General features: G+C 42.4%; 1 protein-coding gene and 1 long non-coding RNA gene across 4 annotated transcripts; one reads left to right on the top strand and one right to left on the bottom strand.

The window, feature by feature from the left end:
* Nucleotides 1-957: 957 nt before the first annotated feature.
* LOC106588451 (splicing factor U2AF 65 kDa subunit) lies at nt 958-14,881 on the bottom strand. Of its 3 annotated transcripts, none has more exons than XM_014177468.2 (12): nt 14,758-14,881; nt 14,037-14,172; nt 13,843-13,881; nt 13,290-13,396; nt 5,775-5,929; nt 5,423-5,539; nt 5,095-5,233; nt 4,913-4,992; nt 4,620-4,742; nt 2,707-2,793; nt 2,069-2,237; nt 958-1,603 (listed from the first exon to the last, which is right to left on the bottom strand). In XM_014177468.2, the coding sequence occupies exons 1-12, from the start codon at nt 14,804-14,806 to the stop codon at nt 1,575-1,577; spliced, it is 1,230 nt and encodes a 409-aa protein (XP_014032943.1). In that variant the 5' UTR covers nt 14,807-14,881; the 3' UTR covers nt 958-1,574. The 3 variants fall into 3 exon arrangements, with proteins under 3 accessions (XP_014032943.1, XP_014032941.1, XP_014032940.1); XM_014177465.2 differs by having other exon boundaries at nt 965-1,603; nt 1,986-2,237; XM_014177466.2 differs by lacking the exon at nt 13,843-13,881 and having other exon boundaries at nt 964-1,603; nt 1,986-2,237.
* A 2,371-nt stretch (nt 14,882-17,252) lies between these two features.
* On the top strand, nt 17,253-18,816 carry LOC106588287 (uncharacterized). Its single transcript, XR_001324622.2, has 3 exons — nt 17,253-17,271; nt 17,960-18,312; nt 18,524-18,816. It is a non-coding gene; the product is annotated as an uncharacterized lncRNA (long non-coding RNA).
* The last annotated feature ends 8,227 nt before the right edge of the window (nt 18,817-27,043 follow it).

Here is a 27,043-nt window from a genome sequence, read left to right as displayed (position 1 = left end):
TTGGCTATTTCAGCCACACTAGTTGCTGACAAGTTTATAAAATCAAGCACACAGCCATGCAATCTCCATAGACAAACATTGGCAGAAGAATGGCCTTACTGAAGAGCTCAGTCACTTTCAGTGGGGCACCGTCATAGGATGCCACCTTTCCAACAAGTCAGTTAATCAAATTTATGCCCTGCTAGAGCTGCCCCGGTCAACTGTAAGTTCTGTTATTGTGAAGTGGAAACGTCTAGGAGCAACAACTGCTCACACGCGAAGTGGTAGGCCACACAAGCTGACAGAATGGTACCGCCCAAGTGCTGAATCACATAGCGCGTAAAGATCGTCTGTCCTCGGTTGTGTCCAACACTCTCTACCGAGTTCCAAACTGCTTCTGGAAGCAACGTCAGAACAAGAACTGTTTGTCGGGAGCTTCATGAAATGGGTTTCCATGGCTGAGCAGTCACACACAAGCCTAACATCACCATGCGCAATGCAAAGCGTCGGCTGGAGTGGTGTAAAGATCGCCACCATTAGACTCTGGAGCAGTGGAAACAAGTTCTCTGGAGTGATGAATCATGCTTCACCATCTGGCAGTCGGACGGACGAATCTGGGTTTGGTGGATGCCAGGAGAACGCTACCTGCCCAATGCATAATGCCAACTGCAAAGTTAGGTGGAGGAGAAATAATGATCTGGGGCTGTTTTTCATGGTTCGGGCTAAACCCCTTAGTTCCAGTGAAGGTAAATCTTAACGCTACAGCATACAATGGCATTCAAAACGATTCTGTGCTTCCAACTTTGTGGCAACAGTTTGAGGAAGGCCTTTTTCTGTTTCAGCATGACAATGCCCGTATGCACAAAGCAAGGTCCAAACAGAAATGGTTTGTTGAGATCGGTGTGGAAGAACTTGACTGGCCTGCGCAGAGCCCTGACCCTTAACCCCATTGAACACCTTTGAGATTAAATTAAACGCCGACTGCGAGCCAGGCCTAATCGCCCAACATCAGTGCCTTGACCTCACTAATGCTCTTGGGGCAAGTCCCCGCAGAAATGTTCCAACAAATAGTGGAAAGCCTTCCCAGAAGAGTGGAGGTTGTTATTGCAGCAAAGGGGGGAACAACTCCATATTAATGCCCATGATTTTGGAATGAGATGTTCGATGAGCAGGTGTTCACATACTTTTGGTCATTTGGTGTAACAATAAACAACTGGTACCTGAAGCTCAGGCATGGACAAAATAAAATGGTTAAAATCATGATTGAACTTGATTCATTGAATGAAATCATATAATTATAAGCGACGAGGACAAAAGTAATACTTCAACCAATTCTGCTGATTTTACAGTGATAAGTGGCCTTAAATGAACTTTCTACGCCTCCTCTAAAAAAGTGCAAAAAGTTGAGTGTTGTGATGCTCATAAATATTCATATCATTACATAAATAACATGAAACTCTGCTTCTCTCCCTCTCTCTGGTTCTCAGGTCTACCAGAAGTCTCGGCGGTGGTAGGCGTCTGGGTCACAATACTTGGTCACCACCATCCTGTTGGCAAACTTCCTGCCTGTCAGCGCCTGCATGGCCTTCTGGGAGTCAAACAGGGTCATGAACTCCACAAAGATCTGAGGGAGGGAGAGAGAGGGAAAGAAAGAAAGGATAGGAAAGTGGGTGTATGGCCATTCTGTATGGAACCAGACAACCATGTTAAATGTAATTCTACAGCAATCAACTATGATACATGTTTACACACACACACACAAAGGGATTATTGCATTGGAAACTATTACCACAAGCCTAGGCAAGAGTGATAAGTTATGAATTGCTATGCTTGTTTGATGGGAGGCAAAAGACACATTTCCCCAAGGAGATTCAATAATTTCACCTGAACTGAACAAATTCACTTTGAAACAACAACACAAACTCTCCTCAAAACACTGCAACAAACACCCCATGCCCTATCCCATCCTAATACCCAGGTACCCCTATTCCCCTCCCCCTCCTCACCTTCCCAGTGCCTGGGACCTCCAGGCCATCCACAGGCCGGGGGATCTCGATGCTCTTCACCTGACCGTACTTGCTGCACTCACCGCGGACGTCCTCCACGATCTCCTCGTACTCCTCGTCATCCAGCAGCTCCTCCACAGCCACCATGTTCATCAGGCAGAGCACCTCAGTGGGCAGGCCACCCAGCAAGGCCATGGAGGTGGGCATCAGGCCTGGCACTTGGAGGGTCACCGGGGTCTGGTTCATACCTGTCTGGTGAGGGGAGGGGTGGGGAAGGGTGGGGGTGGGGAGAGGTGTTGGTTATTGGGAAGGTTGAAAGAACATGAGATACTTTTAGAAAACGTTTTAGAATGTTTATGGTGTAAAAACACAGAAGGAAATGGAAGATTTTTTAATTTTTTAAATGAAACAGTTATTATTCAATTGCCAACTTGTTTTTGTCATAATACTGTCTACTTTCCAGTGGTGCATATGCTTAGTTAATTCCTTAATCAGCTCTGGATTGTCCTGAAATGAAACAGAGCTTGATGTTTTAGGTCAGCGGAGGTGGATTGAAGAAGGCTTGTGTTCAGTAAGGCACAAAATGGGAGAGAACATTTCAAACAGAGGGGATAGTTAGGTCCTAACTTACCCCAAAATATCACTCATTTTCCCCCCATCTCTGTCTTATATTGAACACCATCCATTTGTAAAGTGGTAGTCTATCATCTCTGGTACTCACCAGAGCTGCGTTCTTGGCCCCAACACTGGCTCTCTGGACCAGGAGCTTCTTGTCCCCCAACTGCATCCCATTCAACCCTGCAATGGCCTGAGACAGCAAACAGAGTTAGAACAGTGATCAAATGGTTTTTTAAAAATTATTTGTAATAAAAGGTACACAAAACAGGTACACATGGACAGAAAAACAAGTGACCAGACCGAACAAGACAAACAGTTCCCATCCCACCCACAGGACTTCCCGAACCCGAAGTTAGATAGCAGTCTTTTTACAGAGTCATAACGTTGATGAAAGAGCAAATATGTTTCTTTCACTCGCCCCATGCATGCCTACAGTCCTACAGATATTTCCATGTCAATAATAGCCATGAATGATAGCAGCCACTGCTGACTGTTTAAAGAATGAGGAGGCTGCCAGCCAAATACAATGCTGTTTGACAGATAGGTCTAGTGTCATCATTTAACAATAAAATAGTGAACATGGTACATTTCTACTCATTATGTCAGAAAGACAGGATGAAACACAACTCCAGAAATGTAAAACCACTGGGCACTCCCAAACCATATGAAACAATTTTCCAGGAGCCCCCGGAGGGCACAATGAGCAATTTGGGGTTTGTCTAGCTTTCATCTTAAATAGTTTGCATGGTGTACAGTACGTTCGATGGGCAAAATTGTAATGTATAAATTGGTGGTTGGGGTCTCTTGATGAAATTGATATGTTGGACCAAACTCTAGTCCAATTAGTCACAGTACTACATACGGAAAGTTCTTTCTTCCATGATGCTAGGGAAGGGATTGGTTTGTGAGTCATTTTAAGTAGCAGAGAATGTCATTTAGAGACCAGTCCCTGTGTACTAATATGAATAAATCATTTGTGAATAGGGTGGACAGACCATTCGTGCCTCCCAAAGGAACATATGCGCACAAAGCAGAACGGAGTTGTAAATAAACGAAAAAGAAAGTACCAGGTAAGTTAAATTGCTTCTGGAGGTCTTGAAATGCACACAGATAGTAGCCTTCAGTGATATCTGAGATAGTAGGAATCCCTCTTTCAGACCATTGATGAAAAGAGAGGACGACCACCCAGGTGGAGAGCATGGTTGTGAAATAAAGGAAGGTGAGGATAGTGAGGTTGGTTTTGGTATGGTTACCAACCAGGCACCAGACTGAAATAAGTTGTGAGATGATAGGTCCAAATTTGAATTTGCAATGTTTGAGCGGGATATCAGAATTGATTATGTCTTGGAGTCTGTGAGGGGCAACTTGTTTATCCTCTAGGGGGGGCCAAGATACAGCTGTAGCAGGATTTAACCATGAGTACAGAGGGCGTAAAATCAAAGCCAAAAAATATCATTAGAAATTTGGGAGGTTTTGGCAACCTGCACATTTTTCACGCTGAAGTGTAGAAAACATAATACGAGGGTGTTCAGAGGGGTTAAATGTGGAAAACACATTTCAGTTGAATGCATTCAGGTGTACAACTGACTAGCCTTTACTCTTCCAAATGAATCTAGCAAGTAAAGAATGTAGCCTATCCCAGTATCCTGCTGGTGGTGAAAGAGGGATCATGGAAGTATAAAAGTTCATTCTTGGCAATATAGACATTTTAATTATAGAAGGAGTTTGGGATTTGCTGCCATCTTTCCACTCAAAATGTGCTTCCTATTCTCACCTCCTTTCCTACAACAACACTGATCTGCAAAGGCTGGATAGGTGAAAGCAATATGGCAGAAGACTATTATGAGATTTGCTTTCACTTGGCCAGGTATAGCAGATCAGTGCAGATGAAAGAAGAAACACAGGGTAGCCACTTTGGACTATTGACATGCAGCCCAAGAGTCTATGACCTTATGTTAACCTCAAGTCTATAACAAGATTGCGCACAGCATTACAGGTACAATATCTGACACTGACTTGGTCATTCAAATTGACGTCCACATATTCACAGAAGGCGTAGCCCTTGGAGAGGGCCGTGGCGCTGTCTTTGACCAGGTTGAAGGCCTTCAGAGGGCCAAAGGAGATCAATAGCTCTTTTACCTAGGTGACGAAGGCAGGGTGTGAATACAGGAAAACAGATTGCTCTATCAGGTAACATTGTTGGAACTGAATCAAATTCTTCTCAACCTTAAATAAAACAGTAGCATAACATTTATTGATCATGCTAGAGACTTAGAAAGAAGGACTTCAACGAGCTAGAAAGGTCTGACCTGATCATCATTGAGATAATTTGGCAAGCCACCGATGAAGAGTTTGTGGGCTGAGTCTGGCACCACGGTCGAAACCACTCCTAATCCAAGCAACAGTGAGAAATAGGGTTAAGTACATTTGAATTGAAATCAGAGGATTCGACAGGGTCAACAAGCCGTGGATGTCCTATGGAAAGACCCACCTGGTACATAGACACTGGGGCTCTCACTCATGCCGGGAAGGGGCTGGTAGTCGTGAGGCCGTCTGATCTTCAGGCTCTGACCCTGGAAGATGATGCCGTCAAAGGCCATGGCCTGGGTCGTCTCGTCCACCGAGCGGAACTGGAAGAGGAACAGGTAGAGAGAAGGTCAACATTATGACGTGCTATTGCAGAAGAATGCAGAAGTCAACAAAACTTCAGCAGTCAGGAAGGAAACTTACAGGGCAATGCAAGTTAGCTGATAACTGCCGTCCATGATCTATTTCATGCTATTTTGTTTTTATATTAAATAAATTTTAGTTGAGCACACCTCGAGGAAGGCAAAGTTCTTGTCCTGGTTTATCTGCACAGCTAGAACAGGGTTGCCAGGGGCCTGGGTAAGACCGCCGAGGAGCATCTGGGCATTGAAGAAATCCATCACGGCCTCCTATTGACACAACATGGACGATCACACGAAAGAGTCACTTACTATACATTTTGCAGTGGGGAAGGCAGATGTAGAAGGCTCTCGACCAGGCTGATGCTATGGCACAGTAGCTACGATGAAATGCAGAGTTTTACTACCCATATCTCATAGGGTTGTGGCGTTAGTCTTTAACTGTATTTTAGGCCTTATGTACAACACAGTCGTGTGGAATGGATAGCAGTTCTCTATTACCTACCTCTGTGATTCCGAAAGGTATGTTGCCAACGTAGAGCCTCCTGGCCTGCCTGGTCATTTGGCTGCCCACCACAGGTACAGAAGTGTGGGTGGAGGCCAGCCCCTCTGGAGTTATCTTGGTGGGCAGTAGGGCCGTGGCTGGGATCTGGCCAGCAGCTGAGAAAGGAACATGGACTCACGTTAGATATGACTCCCAACGGAGAAGAAATACTGAACACCTGCTCTTTCCATGACGTAGACTGATCAGGTGACTCCAGGGTGAAAGCTATGAGGTATGAGGAGACAGGTTAAAGAAGGATTTTTAAGCCTTGAGACATGGATTGTGTATGTGTGCCATTTAGAGGGTGAATGGCCAAGACAAAAAAGATTTAAGTGCCTTTGAACGAGGTATGGTAGTAGGTGCCAGGCGCACCGGTTTGTGTCAAGAACGGCAACGCTGGTGGGTTTTCATGCTCAACAGTTTCCCATGTGTATCAAGAATGGTCCACCATCCAAAGGACATCCAGCCAACCTGACACAACTGTGGGCACGGGCACAACTTGTGACAAAACTGCACATTTTAGAGTGTCTTTTTATTGGCCCCAGTACAAGGTTCACCTGTGTAATGATCATGTTGTTTAATCAGCTTCTTGATATGCCACACCTGTCAGGTGGATGGATTATCTTGAAAAAGTTGAAATGCTCACTAACAGGGATGTAAACAAATTTGTACACAACATTTTAGAGAAATACGCTTTTGGTGCGTATGGAACATTTCTGGGATCTTTTATTTCATGGGACCAACACTTTACATGTTGCATTTATATTTTTGTTCAATATAGATCAATAATCAATATTGAATTGCATATCTAACCAATAGCCTAACAAATTCTTACAAATAAAGTACAAAATACTTTTTATTAAGATATCCTCTATATCAAATTTCAGCCGGACCACCCAGCCAGCCCGAGTCGCCTGCACCCCCAACCCTCACCAGTCTAATCAATAACTAAACTCTCTCCCCAACACAACTTCCTTCCCATCTTTTATGTCTCAAGGGAAAGGTTTGGAAATCAAACATTTAATAAAAACACACATACACCTCCTACACATTCACACAGAAACAGTACATCCCTCATATCATTCGTATCATAGGCCTAATAGTACTGTAGAGATATTTTTACTTGCACACAATATAGCTGGGTCACCCCGTCCTGCCCCCTAGGGGCCCATGGCCCTGCAGCGCCTGAAACCAATACACCCAACTCAGCTTTAGAATCTTAGTGAAACATCCATTACTGGTTTCAGGTGTGTTAGGCCAAGACCAGTGTGACAACCAACAGTACGGCAGACCCCCAGGGCCAGGACTGAGCAGCCCAGAAGCTAGGGATTGACGAAATAGGTTTTCAATAGACTCCTTTTCTTGTACAGTATTCCATAAGGAATCCAGACCTTATGAAAGTTGCACAGTATACCCTTAATCTTGAAATAAATCAAATCTAGTGCTGCATATCTTCCAATGTGACATTATCGGAGGATAACCAACCTTCCAATTAATGGCAATGCATGTCTTAGCCTCTATAAATGCTAGGTTACAGTTTCGTCTGATAACAGTCTCCAGTATCAACATTTATAAGCAAACAAATAGTGAGAATCAGTAGACATGCTGAGATAAAAGAACATAGTCTTTGACAGAATTCAGCCAGCCTTCACAAGACCATGATATATGCAAATATGCCCCCGTTTGTGTTTTACACCTCCAGCAGAAGAATGACAAATCTGAGTGCATGATATTCCATTTAACTGGCAAATAATATGTTATATGGATGATCATAAACTGCAATAATTTATGTCTGAGATTATATGAACATGACTGGGCATTCAAACACATCTGTATCCATTTATCATCATCAATAGTGTCTCCCAGGTCTTCCTCGCATTTTTGTTTGACCTGTTTTGCATCATCGGGGAAAACCCTCGATACAGTTTGGAAATGTTTGTCAGACTGCCTTAAAATAGTTTAAATCTTTGAAGCTTCTTACTTGTCCAGTGTTTGCTGCACAGAGAGAATAAAGTGTTGCATCTGCAAAAGTTCTCCTCAGCACTGTCACAGACTGGTCTTCCCTGGCTGCCTGACCCTGCTGAGACCCGTCACCATCTGATCCTGCTCAGATGAGGCATGACAAAGAATTACCTTGGTGTACATTTATACATTATATTATCCAAGAATAGAATCAATGGTTCAATAATTGAAATGACCATTATTCCCAGACTGTAGCCTACCCATCAACTCAAGATGGAATTTTGTATCCATTCACTGATTGCAAAATTCACCTAAGCTCCGTAGACTGGTCTTCCCTGGCTGCCTGACCCTGCTGGGATATGATGAGCATAGTGTTGTGTACTGACTGTACACCATGGCAGTGTAGCCTGTAGAGCTGTTTATAATGTGTCACTGTGAAAAGTAGGGAATTAACTAGGGAAACTAACAGTTGAATAACGTTACATTGCTTTACTGACTAATAAAAACTCACATTACGCTGAATAAATATATCGGCCTTCAATCGTTTGGCCGCTGGTTTAATCATTTGATTCAGGTCTAGTGTGATTGAGGCAAAAATAATAGCAAAGGTTAGTGAGCTAGCTAGCTAACGTTACCCAACTTTTGGCTAGCTCTAGCTAATGATACAATGGTTGAAATTTACTTCTGTTAAAACGGGACAAAACAAAGTCTACAAAACATTTCCATACACACATAAGCTGTTAGATACTGCTACCTGACAGATGGCTAGAGGCTAGCTAGAGCTGAACTGGCTATGGTAGGTACACTAAATGACCAAAAGTATGTGGACACCTACTCATCGAATATCTCATTCCAAAATCATTGGCATTAATATGGAGTTGGTCTGTCCTTTGCTGCAATAACTGCAGCCACCCTTCTGGGTAGGCTTTCCACTAGATGTTGGAACATTGCTGCGGGGCTTGCTTCCATTCAGGCACAAGAGCATTAGTGAGGTCGATCACTGATGTTGGGCGATTAGGCCTGGCTCGCAGTACAATTCATCCCAAAGGTGTTCAATGGGGTTGAGGTCAGGGCTCTGCTACAAAGTTGAATGCCACAAAGTTGGAAGCACCGAATCCGCTAGAATGTCATTGTATATTGTAGCCTTAAGATTTCCCTTCACTGGAACTAAGAGACCTAGCTCAAACTACGGATAACAGCCCCAGATCATTATTTCTCCACCACCAAACTTTACAGTTCTGCTCCAGAGTCCAATGGTGGCTAGCTTTACACCACACCAGCCAACGCTTGGCATTGCGCATGGTGATCTTAGTGGCTCCTCAGCCATTTCGTGAAGGAACAGTTATTGTGCTGACATTGCTTCCAGAGGCAGTTTGGAATTTGGTAGTGAGTGATGCAACCCAGGACAGACGATTTTTACGCGCATCAGCACTCTCGGAGGTCCCGTTCTATGAGCTTGTGTGGCCTACCACTTCGTGAATGAGCTGTTGTTGCTCCTAGACGTTAGTTGACCGAGGCAGCTAGTGCACTGAGCAATTCAGTAAAGGCCCTTCTACAGTCAATGTTTGTCTATGGAGATGGCATGGCTGTGTGCTCGATTTGATACACCTGTCATCAACGGATGTGGCTGAAATAGCCGAATCTACTAATTTGAAGGGGTGTCAACATACTTTTGTATATACAGTGCATTCGAAAAGTATTCAGACCCCTTTACTTTTTCCACATTTTGTTATGTTACAGCCTAGTTCTAAAATTGATCAAATATTTTGTTTTCCTAATTAATCTACACACAATACCCCATAATGACAAAGTGAAAACAGGTTTTTAGCTATTTCTGAAAATGTATAAAATATATATATATATATATTTTATACACACACACACCTTATTTACATAAGTATTCAGACTCTTTGCTATGAGTCTCGAATTCGAGCTCAGGTGCATCCTGTTTCCATTGATCATCCTTGAGATGTTTCTACAACTTAATTGAAGTCCACCTGTGGTAAATTCTATTGATTGGACATGATTAGGAAAGGCACACACCTGTCTATATAAGGTCCCACTGTTGACAGTGCATGTCAGAGCAAAAACCAAGCCATGAGGTCAAAGGAAGTGTTCATAGAGCTCCGAGACAGGATTGTGTCGAGGCACAGATCTGGGGAAGGCTACCAAAACATTTCTGCAGCATTGAAGGTCCCCAAGAACACAGTGACCTCCATCATTCTTAAATGGAAGAAGTTTGGAACCACCAAGACTCTTCCTAGAGCTGGCTGCCCATTCAAACTATGCAATCGGCAGAGAAGGGCCTTGGTCAGGGAGGTGACCAGGAACCCGATGGTCATTCTGACAAAGCTCCAGAGTTCCTCTGTGGAGATGGACAACCACCAATTAGGCTTTTATGGTACAGTGGCCAGATGGAAGCCACTCCTGGGTAAAAGGCACATGACAGCCTGTTTGGAATTTGCCAAAAGGCACCTAAAGGACTCTCAGACCATGAGAAATAAGATTGTCTGGTCTGATGAAACAAAGATTGAACTCTTTTACCTGAATGCCAAGCGTCACGTCTGGGGGAAACCAGGCACCACTCATCACCTGTCCAATACCATCCCTACGGTGAAGCATGGTGGTGGCATCATCATGCTGGGGGATGTTTTTCAGTGGCAGGGACTGCGAGGCTAGTCAGGGTCGAGGAAACTATGAACGGAGCAAATTACAGAGAGATGCTTGATGAAAACCTGCTCCATAGCACTCAAGACCTCAGATTAGGGCGAAGGTTCACCTTCCAACATGACATAGACCCTAAGCACACAGCTAAGACAACACAGGCGTGGTTTCAGGACAAGTCTCTTAATGTCCTTGAGTGGCCCAGCCAGAGCCCAGACTTGAACCCCATCGAACATCTCTGGAGAGACCTGAAAATATCTGTGCAGCGATGCTCCCCATCCAACCTGACAGAGCTTGAGAGGATCTAAGGAGAAGAATGGGAGAAACTCCCCAAATACAGGTGTGCAAAGCTTGTAGCGTCATACCCAAGAAGACTCAAGGCTGTAATCGCTGACAAAGGTGCTCCAGCAAAGTACTGACTAAAGAGTCTGAATACTTATGTAAATGTGATATATATTATTCTGTGTAGATAAAACATCTAACACATCATTGTGATCGCTACAGCGCTGTTGGCTGGCCGACATTGACCTTGCGTAGGCTTAAACACTGGTATACACTGATTTATAAGGCCATATTGGGTAAAATGCCATTTTCTCTCTTCTTTTTTAGTCAGGTCGGTAAATAAATATCAATTACGGTCCCATTCTCATTTGCTTCTAACAGTACCAAAAATTAGAACAGGTCATGGTAGAAATTGTTTTAGTTACTGAGCTCCGTAGAATTCTCCCCTGAACATTTTAAAATTTGATGATCTAGTTTCGTTTAATCAATTTTACAATTAACTAGCTGCTAGTAGTTCATTCATTTCAGTCGAGAGGGGATTAAACATTGGTTAACGTAACATGTCAGTTACACTACTAGCTCAGCATTTTGAATAAAAATAAACAAATTCGGTCAAACAGCAGTAACCTTGCCAGCTAGATTAGTCAACTAAAGAGTAGCCAGTTTATGTTCTGCTTGCTTTTACTACTCAGAGAAAAAACCCAGACAGCAGCTGCCTCTGATCATCTCTCCCTTGCTGGTCTTATACGCCAGCCTTTCAGAAGCTTTGCCTTCACACAGCCTGTCTGCACGTTCTGTGGTGTCCATGCAAGCCTAAATCCAGCTGTCTGAAACCGGAAAACAGCCTACCGGACCGCTCTGAGGCATCCACATGGTACTAAAGCACACTGGAGCCACATTTTGTATCACAGTGCAATTATAAAACTGTTATTTCAGAATGTGTGTGGGGGGGGAGGCGGCTCATGTCCCCGTCCCCAGTGAAAGTTGCGCCCGACTGTGGGAAGCATTGGAGTCAACATGGGTCAGCATCCCTGTGGAATGCTTTCGACACCTTGCAGAGTCCATGCCCTGGCAAATTGAGGCTGTTCTGAGGGCATGGGGGGGTGCAACTCAATATTAGGAAGCTGTTCTTAATGTTTTGTATGACTATGTATGACTATATATTTATGAACAGCACCAGTCAAAATTTTGGACACACTTACTCTTTCAAGGATTTTTCTTTATTTTTACTATTTTCTACATTGTAGAATAATAGTGAAGACATCAAAACTATGACATAACACATATGGAATCATGTAGTAACCAAAAAAGGGTTAAACACATCAAAATATATTTTATATTTGAGATTCTTCAAAGTAGCCACCCTTTGTCTTGATGACAGCTTTGCACACTCTTGGCTTTCAACCAGCTTTATTTATTTTACCTTTATTTAACTAGGAAAGTCAGTTGAGAACAAATTCTTATTTTCAAATACGGTCTAGGAACAGTGGGTTAACTGCCTTGTTCAGGGGCAGAACGACAGATTTGTACCTTGTCAGCTCGGGGATTCAAACTTGCAACCTTTTGATTACTAGCCCAACGCTCTAACCACTAGGCTACGCATTTCAATTAACAGGTGTGCCTTGATCAAAGTTATTTTGTGGCATTTCTTTCCTTCTTAATGCGTTTGAGACAATCAGTTATGTTGTGTCAAGAACTTTGAAAGTTTCTTCAAGTGCAGTCACAAAAAAACATCAAGCTCTATGATGAAACTGGCTCTCATGAGGACCGCCACAGGAAAGGAAGACCCAGGGTTACCAGCCTCAGAAATTGCAGCCCAAATAAATGCTTCACAGAGTTCAAGTAACAGACATGTCAACATCAACTGTTCAGAGGAGACTGTGTGAATCAGGCCTTCGTGGTCAAATTGCGGTAAAGAAACCACTACTAAAGGACACCAATAATAAGAAGAGACCTGCTTAGGCCAAGAAACACAAGCAATGGACATTAGACAGGTGCAGATCTGTCCTTTGGTCTGATGAGTTCAAATTTGGTGACGAGCCGTGTCTCTGTGAGATGCAGAGTAGGTGAACGGATGATCTCCACATGTGTGTTCCCACCGTGAAGCATGGAGGGGGTGTGATGGTGCTTTACTGGTGACACTGTTGGTGATTCATTTAGAATTCAAGGCACACTCAACCAGCATGGCTACCACAGCATTCTGCTGCAATACGCCATCCCATCTGGATTGCACTTAGGCAAAGGGTGACTACTTTGAAGAGTATAAAATATATTTTGATTTGTTTAACACTTTTTTGGTTACTACATGATTCCATGTGTTGTTTCATAGTTTTGATGTCTTCGTTATTATTCTACAATGTAGAAAATAGTACAAATAAAGAAAAACCCTTGAATGAGTAGGTGTGTCCAAACTTTTGACATGTACTGTATATGTATGAAGTGATAGAGGGACTGAGTTGAATACTTTCATACAATATCACATCAACAGCCTTTGCTTTTGAGCAGACAATATACGGACTGTGATGTGACACTATTATAGTGAGAGCTGACAAGTATTGCCGAACTGACCCTGCATAGCCTTGTACTGCAGGGGGGTGATATGCTCGAAGCCTGGTGCCGGAACATCCCAGTACTTCCTCACTTTCTTCTTCTCTCTGTGCAGAGCTGGAGAGCGACTGCCGGAGAGAAACAGTAAGGGACAGGACAGGAGAGATGGACATATAGCCTTGCAATGCAGAGAATGTGTGGACAGAGGACAACGAATAGCACAAAAGTATGGGAATCAAAGGGATACTAAAAAATATACATTTTGGATGGATAGTTGTAACACATTCCTCTCAGAACTCTATCTTCCTGGCATCTACATGGTCACATTTGTATATGAATTAGACATGAGATATCGACCAAAATATAAGTACGGATTTCAAAGCAAGCCTCTAAGACAGTTACAGATCCAAGTCGTCTCCCCTTACCTTGACCTCGTATTAAGAAGCAATTCTAACGTTAGTACACTCAACAACCACCAAGTACAGTACATAACCAACAGATGGACAGCTGACTCATAATTAGCAGTTATACTTTGAAGGTGTCATGCAAGTCACTGTCCGCTGTATTACTGTACCTCACAACAGTCTCTTGGGATTGTTTTTGAGTCTGTGTGCTGAAATGACAGTTAAAACATGGGTATTCCGTTTACTATTGCATAAAGGTGGGGGAAAGAAATAGTTGAAACAAGTCAATGGTCCACAAAGCTGACAACTATTCACACAAAATGGGAATGGGTCTCATTTCAAATACTTGAACAGCGGTATCCACCTGCGCCTGTGTTGATGGTCCTTGCTGTCGCTGGGGCTCGGCCTGCTCTTCCTCCTTTCCCAGCTCCTCTTCTTCCTCTCTCGGCTGCGACTGCGGGACAGTGTGCGCCGTCCGTGCCGATTCTCCTTGTCCCGCTCTAAAAGGGGGAGGGAGGAAGAATAAGCGAGTAGGGCAGAGTCACTGACAAAGACACAGCGTTAGAGGAGTTAAAAGGCAATTCAAAATTCACTCCATCAACATGCAGAGCAAGCACGATATGTAGGCATATCTGTAACACTATTCCCTTATTCTACATTGCATTAATGTACAGTTGTGTGTCCTGGTACAGTACCCTTTAGATAAGCTATCGGATAGTCGGCGTGCTGCAGTTAATAGCAGCACAAGTCAAAAAGTAATGGACAGGTCGCAATTAAGAAATGTGGCTCCCAAATAAAAAAATGTCACTAGTCAATCCTGCAGATGTAGCTAGCTATTCAGGTATGGATAGCGTGTCAAACAGTACCCTTTTGTTATACATTGCCAGCAGAGGTGCAAGCAAGCATGTGAGTCTCTTGTCATAATATTGTTTTGGTAAACACCTTATAGGCCTTGTGCAAGCTAGTTAGCAGCAATGCAGTGACAGGGAGCTACCGGTATGATAGCGAGCTAAAATAATCTATTGGAGCTACTGTAGATGGTAAAATTAACCATTAATGTAGGATGAATGTGCAACAACACTCACCTTTCTTATTTTCAGTCAACAGTCTCTCGAATTCATCAAAATCCGACATTTTGGACCTAGATTTAATGACTTGATCTTGTTAGTTTAGCTACCAAGGCTACAAATAAACATCTGTTTGAATCAAGACTGGACACAAGGAATTAGGATGCCCTCTGTCGGCATGGAATAATACTAATCCAGTGTGTGTGCTGAGCAGAGAAATTCTGGAAAATTGTTCAGAGGCCAGCCAATTAGTAATAAACACATGCACATTTCTGATCAATTTAATATCTAGGAAGACATACCAACTACAAAAACCCATAACTACATTTTGCACAAATGATATTGTTTTATTGTACAGCAGATGGGTTACACTGCTTTCACTGACCTATCAAAACGTGAAAAAAAATAAAAGACAGAAAAAAAGATTCAGGTATTAACAAATGGTTCAACAATAAAAACAAATAAAACATGTACAGGTGGAGTTTCTTTAACACCACGGCTCAGAACGGCGTGCATGTCCATTAACTTTCTCTACCATCAAAACAACAATATGTGCTCAAATTATTCACATTTTCTTCTCAAACGGAGGAATGCAGTGTCTGCAATATGTCAGTGCTTCTACCATCCATGAATCATGCAGCAACACCTCACATAATCATTCTGCTGTGCCATCTAACTGAATGAAAGATAGTATTTGATTCATGGCTATCAAAACATAATCCAATTACCATAAACAGCATGCCCAACCAATGGATGACTCAGGATGGAGCCAACACTATTTTTCTATGTAACTGCTGTAATAGGCTACATCACAAAATGTGGCTTTTAGTTAATACTGTGATAGACTACAAACCTTTCTTACACATCTCTTCTTCCTTGTAAAAAAAATGAGGTTGGGAGAACAGAAATCTCTTGGTAAACAAAAAAAGAACTCTTCTCTGAGCCTCAACGCAGTAATCCTGCAATTAGCCACTGTTAAATTATTCAACCACAATCTCCACTTTGGACAATGAACAAGATACTTCAAGAGCTGATGTGAGGGGGGGGGACCATTCTGAAGCTAGAGCCAAATGACTGTGACCAAAGCCTTATAGCTTTTGGTAAGTGAATCCCCATGAAGGTCAATAACTTCACGTCTACATTCCCATCCCTTGATGTCTAAACTTATAGGAGGAAAGGAACCCCCATTAGTTTCTAAACCTGTAGGTGATGGGCAGAAGCAGGTGGTATGCACTGAGAAGTTATTGACCACTTGACCTATGACACCATAATTACATTATTGAGTTGATGAAGGTATCAAGAGGTGATTATGCAGAGCCCTATTCATGAGGGATGGTAGTTTAATTACCTCCACCCTCCAGGTCTGTGGAATTTCTAGCCAATTAGTGACATGAATCAATAAAATGCAGATCATGTTGCCTGTGTTCCAGTAGCCCGGAACTATCTGACATTTCATAAGAGAACATATTTATAAGGGGTTGCTTAACTCACTAGTATTCTGTATGTTCTCCTCAAAGGGGAAGGAGACTTCACATCCATCCACAACATTATACAGACCTTTAGGGACCACAGTCAATGGTAGTGACACATAATTAAGAATTATGTTATTTGATCAACTAGAAAGGGAGAAGCAGCTCTTTAAATATAAGTGCCTAGAGAGTAGGCTAACCCTGGTTTTATAAATTTCTATAGTAAATGCAGTAATATATACGGATTTATAGTAATTTAGTAAAATAACAATTAGACCGGAGGAGGAAGACAAGTTAAAGTGCCTGTTGCATTCCTCGTGCTTGTCCGAGGATCAGTCATCTTTCATGGGCTGAGTGTTGTTTTGCAAATCTGTGATAGGCTACATATGGCAACATTGTAACATTATAATAAGCACCATCATGGATCATACGTTGTACGGAAAGTGTTAAAACAGTCGTTAGTCCTCCGACACGGTGATGTCACCAGCTGTAAAACAATTAACTTTAATATTAAAATGCAATTTCGCCATATGAGTTGTATCTAGTAAGTTCACCTGCTCCAAAATTGGTTGCACAAAGCTGAAATGTAGCTAAATGAAGATTCATGTAAAAACAACTTATGTTTTCGCATGAAAGGTCATCGAATCGTTTGCATTAGTTGTTACCTCGTTCTGCAAAAAAATAAAATAAAAAGACGCAAGTTAATATTAAAGTTAATAACCATCCGCTCCCCATCAGGTAAATTCGTCAGCTTTTCTCCTCAAGCGCACATGCGTACGACTTGTAACGCTTCGGACTTCCTGATGGCTAATGAAAATGTATAAGAATTACAGTGAAACTAACATTGTACCTACTTCATCGTGTCTTCACACATCAACTACTGTATTTGCATGTCCAAGCCTTATTAGCCTATCAATGATAACCATGTCTTATACAATTTTTTCATCCCGTTTGTGGGCGGGGCTCAGGTGAAATTGTGGGAGGGGTAAAGTGGTCGTTGAGAAAAACACACAAAAAGTGAAAAGGTGGGTTCGAATTCCGCAAGATTAAACAACTTGTCCAGGTAGATAACTATTTTTGATAATAATAAAAAAAAAAACATTCAACGATGTCGGATTCGACATCAATTTCAGTAAAAACATGACATATTTTCCAGACAAAGGGCAACTTGTACGCCGACTATGGAAAGCCAATGGTTTAAAAACAACGTAGCCTCCCTAGCCTAACTATCGTCTTTGTTCCTTTGGAGTGAAAATGTAATTAGTTAGGCTATTCTGATGTTATAAAATAGTGCCTTCCCACTGGTGCCATCTCAGTTCAACGTTCAGTTGATTTAGGCTACATTTGGTTGAGTTGTGAGTTAACGTGAAATCATCCAAAAATGTCATCTTGTCTATGGATTTAGGTTAAAGGTTAGGTGAAAAAGAAACGAAAATCTCTTACCTTGATGACTTTTGGAAATCCAGTTAGTTTCCCACGTTGATTTAAATTCATTACATTGATTGTTTTGGTGGAAACAACGTTGATTCAACCCGTTTTGACCAATGGGTTCCTGTTTATCCCATACAAACTTTGTTTAAATCTTTGTAACCTAATACTAACCACTTTTATATCCAACTCATGTAGATGATAAATTATATGTAGCCTTTCATATTCCCTAGAATTTATTTGATGCACTTATTCTTTACCCAGTTTTTTTGTGTCAACTTGTAGCACCCCAGGTCAGATTTCTGATTCCCTCATTCTCTCAGGTGTGACCATGGGGCTCTGTGATGGCCTGTCCCACTGTAAACTGGCCCTGGCCTTTGCAGTGCTGATGGATTTGCTGGGTGGCACCGCCTTGCTGGTGGGAGTCTTTGTCCCTCTGACTATCAAAGGCAGGGACTTTGGGGACCTCCTGGTGTACACAGGAGCACTGTTCGTGCTCATGTCCCTGGGGGGCTGGGTGCTGTGGTACAGCGGAAACATTGACGGCCTCGTCTCCAGCAAAGAGCTTGGCCACATCGGCACCACCGTGGACCGACTGGCCCGCACCCTCAGCCGCAAGATGCATATCCATCGCCACCGGGGGCCTTAGGTCTGTGGTGACTGGCCATAAAAGCAGGTAAGTTAAGTTACTAGGGACTTGAATAATGGGTTATAGGCCAAAACATATTCTACATTATACTTACAGGGCTCATCTGTGAAAGAGACCTTGTTCTCAGCATGACTCCCTTAAATAAAATAAATACGCCACGAGACATGCTATTTCTGCAGCATCTAAAATAATTAATTGATTTGTAACCTCTCGCTCTCTCTACCTCTTCTCTCAATAGGCTTCCCATCTACACATTGGTGCGTGGATGCCAGACATATATTGGCTCAATCACCCCCAATCTCCCCTCACATTGAACGACTTCAATAGTTCTTGTGCTAGTGCAGTATTTTACATTTTCTTCTGAGATTTGAGTCCAGCAGTATTAAATGTGTGATGGGTAATTAGCACTGTTTTATGCCAAGCAGTTGAAATGCACTCACCTAGCATGTTATGTCTCCTGTATATTACAAACTATTAATGTCCAAAGTAAAATAAAAAAGAATAATGCAATTGCTCATCTGTTAAATCTGACATAGTGGATGTGATTTAACATTTCTTGTGTGGTGTGATTTAATTTAGAAAAATGCCCTTACGGTCAATCATTTTCATTTCGTTATTTTGATAATACATGTTTCCTTGTGTGAACAGCTTCTTCAGGCTCTTTCAATTTTGGAAATGTCAATAGGTTTACTAGTAATCTAAATCGTTTAGATGGTAGCCCTGCAGTGTGAATGTGATCCATTGTGTTTTACGTTTCTGGGAGGCGCAATTGCAGTATTTTCAGTCTCTCCAACCATTCCCTCTTATCTTGGGACAGTTCCTACTGTGAACTGTAGATGGAGACAAACAGATTTACTCTCAGGTCCCCACAAGGAGAGTACAGTATGTACGTCACAGGAGGCTACTGAGGGGAGGAAAGTTCATAATAATGGCTGTAATGGAATGGTATCAAACGCATAAGAAACCGTATGTTTGATAAGTTCGATTACCATTCTATTTAGTCCATTCCAGCCATGGCTATGAGCCCGTCCTCCCCAGTTAAGGTGCGTGCCACCAACCTCCTGTGATGTACATTATGTACCAGTAGACCTGTTTGGACTGACACTCTTATTCAACCAAATCACACAGCATACATTTAAACACACTTAAGAACCTACATGCACACAATGCATATTCCATCGTAGAGACACAGCGATGTAAGTATGTGCGATGACTACTATGCAAAGGTAGATATTCATAATTGTACTCTAGCTTCCATGTCCTGTGTGTGACCACAATTTGGTTTCCCAATAAGAGAAAAATGGGAGCTTTTGTTTTACGACTTAAACAAAAATGAATTAGCTTTATATTGAGGGGGCTCAAATACAGTTTATTGCTGTGTTATTCAGAGGATACCGTCAAACAACTGATATCCTGTTAACCTGGCAAGAAGTATTATATTAAAAACAACAAACAGGCTTAATGGAAGGCAGGGAAGAGAAAATGGACTCTCCTGGACACAGGAGGTTGGTGGCATCTTAATTGGGGAGGACGGGCTGGTGGTAATGGCTGGAGCAGAATTAGTGGAATGGTATCAAATACATCAAACACATGGTTTGATGCCATTTCATTCACTCCGTTCCAGCCATTATAGTGAGCCGTTTTCCCCTCAGCAGCCTCCACTGCTCCTGGAAGAAGAGAAAATAGTTTTGTCCTGCCAAATTTAGAGGGGTCTTTGACTTGTGTTCTATAAGAGGGTGTTTCCTCATAAGCTAGGTAATGAGTTTGTGTAGCAGATAATTATCATGTACTCTCAAGCTTGTTCTGTACGCTGGGTGACCTAATATTTTTTTAATTTAACTAGGCAAGTCAGTTAAGAACAAATTCTCATTTACAATGACAGCCTAGGAACAGTGGGTTAAACTGCCTTGTTCAGGGGCAGAACAACAGATTTTTACATTGTCAGCTCAGGGATTTGATCTAGCAACCTTTCGGTTACTGGCCCAACACTCTAACCACTAGGCTACCTATAATATAAGTACATATCTGGGTTAGTACATATATGAATGTGAGATCAGTGTTCTGGTTTGTCTGGATCCACACTTAAATGGATAGTTCACCTAAATGACAAATCTATACAATTGTATGGGTAGATTCAACTGATCACTAAGAGTCAGCAAGCAAAAATATAAACTGGCCAGTTTATTAGGTACAGGAACCGGGTCAGACCCGCCCTTTGCCTCCAGAACAGCCTGCATTCTTCAGGGCTTGGATTCTACAAGGTGTCAGAAACGTTCCAAAGGGATGTGGGTCCATCCTGACGCGATGGCAACACGCAGTTGCTGCAGATCGGACGGCGGTACATTCATTCTGCGTACAGCCCATTCCATCTCATCCTAAAGATGCTCTATTGGGTTTGTTCAGCAACAATGTTCAGATACCCTGTGGTGTTCAATCGTTGCTCAATTGGTATCAAGGGACCTAACGTGTGCTCGGAAAACATTCCCCACCAGCCTGTACCTTTGACAGCAGACAGGATGGGTCGGTCCATGGACTCATGCTGCTTACGCCAAAGCCTGACTCTGCCATCAGCATGATGCAAAAGGAACTGGGTTTTGTCGGAGCAGACACTGTCGTGTGTGAAAAGCCCAGGAGGGTGGCCATTTCTGAGATAGTAGATCCGGCGCACCTGGCACCTATGATCATACCACGCACAAAGTCGCTTAGGTCACTCGTTTTGCCTTTTTAACATTCAATCGAACAGTAACTGAAGGCCTCGATCGCTGTGTGCCTGCCACGGCCACGTTACTCACTGTCTGTAGAAACGGTTAATTAATGAATTATGGTCTTCAATTTAATCATGGCCTTAAATGAAGATCATGATTAGTCTAATCCGGTATTTAAGAGCTGAGCTGTAACAAAAGGGCTGTACCAAAAGCCTGCCCAGTCTGAGGCCAGGAATGGAGTTGCCTATATAGCCTGCCATGGCTAGTTCGTTCCATGTTCCATTGTTGTGATCCAATTGCCAACTATTTTTATAAACTGTAATAAAGATAATCTAACGTTTTACCTAATGATATATAAGGAGGGCATTTGCACAACATGTTTCACAACAGCACACAACAAAATTCCAGAGACATATTGAGCAACCAACTGATACCAATCACGACCACACCAAGAGACAGATGGCTGACTTAAGCCCTAGCCACACGAACTGACCACTGGTGTAAAGAACAACATTCCATGAATATCGAAAGCACCCAGACACGAATTACCAGAAATACACACACACACACACTTAGGTGTGTTGGACTCCGAGGACAAAGGACACTGCCAAGGGCCAATGGGAAGTCGACACCACCTGGAGAGTGGACCGTCCCTCCACTCATCGACCAGTCAGGAGAGCGGACCTACTAGACTCAACGTCAACACACTGTTATTTCATTGTATAAATTGGATGTATACTATGTTTCGGGGCTCTCTTCTGCTAGTTCCCTATGAGCTAAACGAAGGAGTCCGTGCACGCTCAGCCAAATATCTTTGTCTCATAATAAACTGCCTTACTATAAACTGAATCCACCCGGTCAAGCGTCTTGACTTGTCTCCTTCTCAAATAATTGATCATCAACAAAATCTAACTATATTTACCATGGCATGTATCTTTGACAAACAGACTAATAGGATGGATGGCATGGCCATTCGGTTGCTTTGGCACCGCTCTGTCCTGACATAAACCATCAAAGCCTCCATAGCCTCTCCTCTGTCTATCTCTCCGTCAATCAAAAGATCCCTTCACTAGCGCGGCCGGCCCGCCACCCACTCGGCCTAAACCTTGATTTAGGGCAAAGGTTAGATTGGTCTCGGGGCAGCAGCTTTACTGGCTCAGAGAGTTGAGGGGGGCGTCAAAACACTTAATCCAATAACCAGGGGCTCTTGGCAAAGTATATTTCTAGCCGAGGGGAAAATCCCCTCTTTAAAATAGATGGATGAACCAAACAAGTGGGGGGGAGGGTGCGTGTCAAGCCAGGGAGATCACTATGGATAAAGTGTGTGTGGACAAAGTGGAATGTGAGGACAAGACTATAGCTGAAGAGTGGTACTATGCCACTCTGTTTTAAGGGGATCTGTGCCTCTGTCCATGGGTGTTCTGGCCATCTGAACATTGAAGTAGTTTGATTTCATTTACAGGTGAATTCGGGGACTGATGGTAACACACACGTCTTGGCGCCAGTCTATCCAGACGTCTCTCTTGATGTGGTTGATCAAATCGAATCCATGTTATCAGGTTAAAGGTGTGGTGTTGCTTCACACATACAACAATCAAGCACATAGACAATAAATAGACAAGAAACATAATCAGCATCCTCGATGGTACCTCCTATTGTTGTGCCTTTGAGCAAGGCACTTAACCCCCTAAAACTGCACCAGAGGAACTCACTGAAAATTGGTGACTTGTATTATAGTACAATCTAAAATACATACCTCTTTTGCTGTAAGAATGTTTGTATTCATTTGATCAGTGAGATAATGTTTGCTGTGTGAAACAAAAGAAACTGAATGCATTTTGATTCAAACGCACTTTGGCTGCGTTTACATACATACTTACACAGGCAGCCCAATTAGCCCAATAATTGGGCAAAATATGAGAATTGGGCTGCCTGTGTAAACACAGCCTTTCTGTATTAGATTCAAAACACAGTGTTGAAATCCAAACTTTCATACTGTACATAGGACCATCTTTTTCAAGGTGTTGATAAATTGACCACTTCACAGTGTTGGGTCCCTATAACACACTGTGGGTTTTGAAAATGAACATTGTGTCAGTCAATCAACCAATAACACTAAGCATTATAGGTGGAGTATGGAAAAGGCCAGAGAAAACAAGGAAGAATAAGAAAATGGGTTAACCAAGCCAATAAAAACATGGCCCCTCCAGAGGGGTATAATACAAAGCAGGAATAATGAGTTAGCCAACTTTGATAAACAACCAGAAATAACTAATGATTTTCTGGTTCATTAAACTTAGGTATGTGTTTTTGGTTGTCGACTCAATTAGACCATACGCATTTCAAGCATATAAAATGTAAAAAAAAATATTCTGAATATTTATGCAAGTTCGATGGCTAACTCATTGATCCTGCTTTGTTGTAAACCCCTCTGGTCCTAGTGATAAACAGAGGTAGATAGAGGTGGCGAAACCTCCAGGTATCAAGGCCCATCCTTCTTTTATGTATGGCTATCATGGTTTTCAACTAGTGTCAACCAGCGACAGTCATTATACTTATACCCAGTGGCGAACCCGCCTGTTTTGAGCCACACCTGTTTAGCTAATATATATATATATATATATATATATATATATATATATATATACAGTACCATACATACCATACAGTATATACATATATAAAAATATATATATGTATATATATATATATACAGTACCAGTCAAAAGTTTAGACACACCTACTCATTCAAGGGTTTTTCTTTATTTTTACTATTTTCTACATTGTAGAATAATAGTGAAGACATCAAAACCATGAAATAACACATTTGGAATCATGTAGTAACCAAAAAAGTGTTAAACAAATCAAAATATATTTTATATTTGAGATTCTTCAAAGTAGCCACCCTTTGCCTTGATGACAGCTTTGCAAACGCTTGGCAATCTCTCAACCAGCTTCACCTGGAATGCTTTTCCAACAATCTTGAAGGAGTTCCCACATATGCTGAGCAGTTGTTGGCTGCTTTTCCTTCACTCTGCGGTCCAACTCATCCCAAACAATCTCAATTGGGTTGAGGTCGGGTGATTGTGGAGGCCAGGTCATCTGAAGCAGCACTCCATCACTCTCCTTCTTGGTATACATTTTCATCATTGAATATTGTAAGCACTTTCATTGTCTACTTATATGCCCCCTTCATTTATCCTACGGTTCTGACTTGGTGTACAGGGAAAATACTGTAAAAACAGCCCATGTTCTGAATTCTGTTGCTGTACATTTCAAAAGTGCTGAACAAATAGTTATATTGACTACGTCCGTCCTAGCTCGCTCGTTAATGTCTTAATCGAAATTACGGATATTCTCTTATCCGCTCGTCATCCACTTATTCCATAGTTTGTACATCTCAATTGTCGGTACAAACCACATTTGTTTAAGCAAGTCAGCCATATCAGCTATGTTTTTTTTAAAGGCGGTAAATGAGGCTGAATGAACCATTTCGCTGCCAGACAAGATACCGCTGATAGCCAGGTGTAGCAGTGGTAAGGTGTTGGGACTGCTGTTGGGACTCTGCTGTTGGGACAGCTTTATGTAGGCCCTAACATTTTGTGGGCACCATTTGCAATCGTTATAGTGCAATTAATGTAGTGTTTAGTGTTGTGTTGTGTAATGGCTTTGCTGGCATGCAAACAAAAAAAAATTGGGGAGTTTGTCCCACCAACATTTACATGCTAAAATCGCCACTGCTTATACCAACTCCAACTAAATTGGGGAAGTTATGAGGATTCTACCAAAAATATAATGCACATTTTCTTTCAGGCAGTTTCACCTCAGCAGGTGGTGGACTACGGCTTATGGCTCATAGGTCAGGTAAGTGCACTTAAGTCCCCTGGATCAAAGACAGAGGGGTCAATTATCACTAACTCGTCTTAGGTCTGTAAGACCCAAGAACCTGAAGGTTTAGCCCTTTCTAATTACGGGGGAAGAATAGGTAACCTGTGTGTTATTGACATACTGAATCTCTTTGTTTGTGAGACCACCCTTTACTATTTTGTCTGTTTCTGTCTCAAAAGTGGTGTACATGATGGAAAGAGGGGGTTTATGCACATCTTAAATAGTAACAGGACCTTGACAAAAATATCTACATCTTATTCTTCTTCTGTGGGTTTTATGGCGGACTACAACCCGAAAAGGTATATTGCCTCAGAGGGTGGTACGGCATGTGACAATATTCCATGCAACTCCTCTGCCAAGAAATCTTTCAGTCCCAGGAACCCCTCCGCCGCATCCACAATAATATCTATCTTCCTGGACCTCCTCTTCACCTTGGCAGTGCCATTAATCACTATAGCTATAAAGGCCACAAAGTCCACCTTCTTAACCTTGAAAATGTCTGGGTCCTGCTGTTGAAAGGCAACCCCTGCAGCCTTTAGTGAAGGCCTATCCACCACCATGGACTCTTCAGGAGCACCGTTCAAACCCTCAACACTTTTAACAGCTGCTGCATATGAAATGCTCTGGACAGCCCCGACTTTGGCCACCTCGTTCTCTTTCACCCTGGTTGGGCATTCCAAAGACGTGGCTTCATGGTTCCCACCACAATTGCAATGTCACATTTTCCTCACTTTTAAAACACATGATTTGATCTTTTCCACAACTTGGACATCTCTGCTCCTCCCTTCTGCAAACACTTGAAACATTACCAAAAGCTTTACAATGATCACAGTGCTTTGGTCTTTGGATAAATGTTCTGACTATGTAGTTTATATATCCCAACTGCACTTGAGTAGGGAGAGACTAGAACAGATAGACTGTTTTCCACCATTCACCACACGATTCATCCGACGTGCATTAATCACTCCAGGAATATTTTTCATCTCTTCAAAATCGACTTCCCACGAGATGCCAGATATAACCCCCTTGAGGTGTGCCCTGTTCTGAAGAGACAGCCACGACACTTCAAACTTATCAAATCGGGGGAGACGCCCATTTCTTCTGATCCGCAGAAGCACAAAAAACCTAAACAAGCCCGTCTCTCGGGATCCTCACAGCCTTCACTTTGCCCAACAGCCTTCACTTTGCCCAGCACTCTCTCCATCAGTTTGGATATTTCAAATGGTTTCTTCAAGATCGGTAATCTGCTCAACTGCTCTTCATTAAGAAACTGTACTTCTACTAGATACGAAGGGACATTCTGTCACGACTTCCGCTGAAGTCGGCTCCTCTCCTTGTTCGGACGGCGTTCGGCGGTTGACGTCACCGGCTTTCTAGCCATCGCCGATCCACTTTTCATTGTTCCATTTGCTTTGTCTTGTTCCCTGTACACCTGGTTTTCATTCCCTAATCACACTGCATGTATTTATTCCTCTGTTCCCCTCCATGTCTTTGTGTGGGATTGTTTATTGTTATGTGGTTATTGTGACGCGCCAGGCTATGTTTCCATGTTCCGTGTTTGTGCACGTTGTATGTTTATTTGGTACATTAGCTTTGGTGAGTGTTTTTTTTCACGCTTTGCACTTTTGCCTTTTTGCTGGAGGTTTTGACGCAGTTTGCGTCCGTCTGTTTGTTCACTCCAGCCTGAGTAAAGTGTGCGCCTGTTCACAAACTCTCTGCTCTCCTGCACCTGACTTCGCCACCAGTACACACACCCTTGACACATTCTCATCACTGTACACTACTTTTCTATACAAATTATCCTTGATTCTACCGCCGTTGGATTCAGAATCCACTTCATCATCTGCTTCCGCCTTCTTTTTCCCACCAAGTTTCTCCCAGACCATGCTCAAAGTCAAAGATCTACATCAAAAAAGGAATCTTTGCTCACTGTTATGCTGCTCCCAAACATGATGATTTAATAAAGCTATCATGGTGATTTAATAACGCTAACGTGGTCATTTACCTTGAAGGCGATTTGAATAAAGCTCGAAGCCTTATTAAAATCACCTCATCTGGGAACAACAAAACAGCGAACAGACATTAATTTGTTTCTATGTTAGTGTTCATAGTTGAACATGTTTGACCAAACCCTCTACTTAAGTGGGATCCTAACTGACTAAAGC

Source organism: Salmo salar, chromosome ssa27 (assembly GCF_905237065.1).
Source record: "Salmo salar chromosome ssa27, Ssal_v3.1, whole genome shotgun sequence".
NCBI lineage: Eukaryota > Metazoa > Chordata > Actinopteri > Salmoniformes > Salmonidae > Salmo > Salmo salar.
Note: the sequence above shows the minus strand (reverse complement) of the source record. Positions and strands in the feature narration are given on the sequence as shown.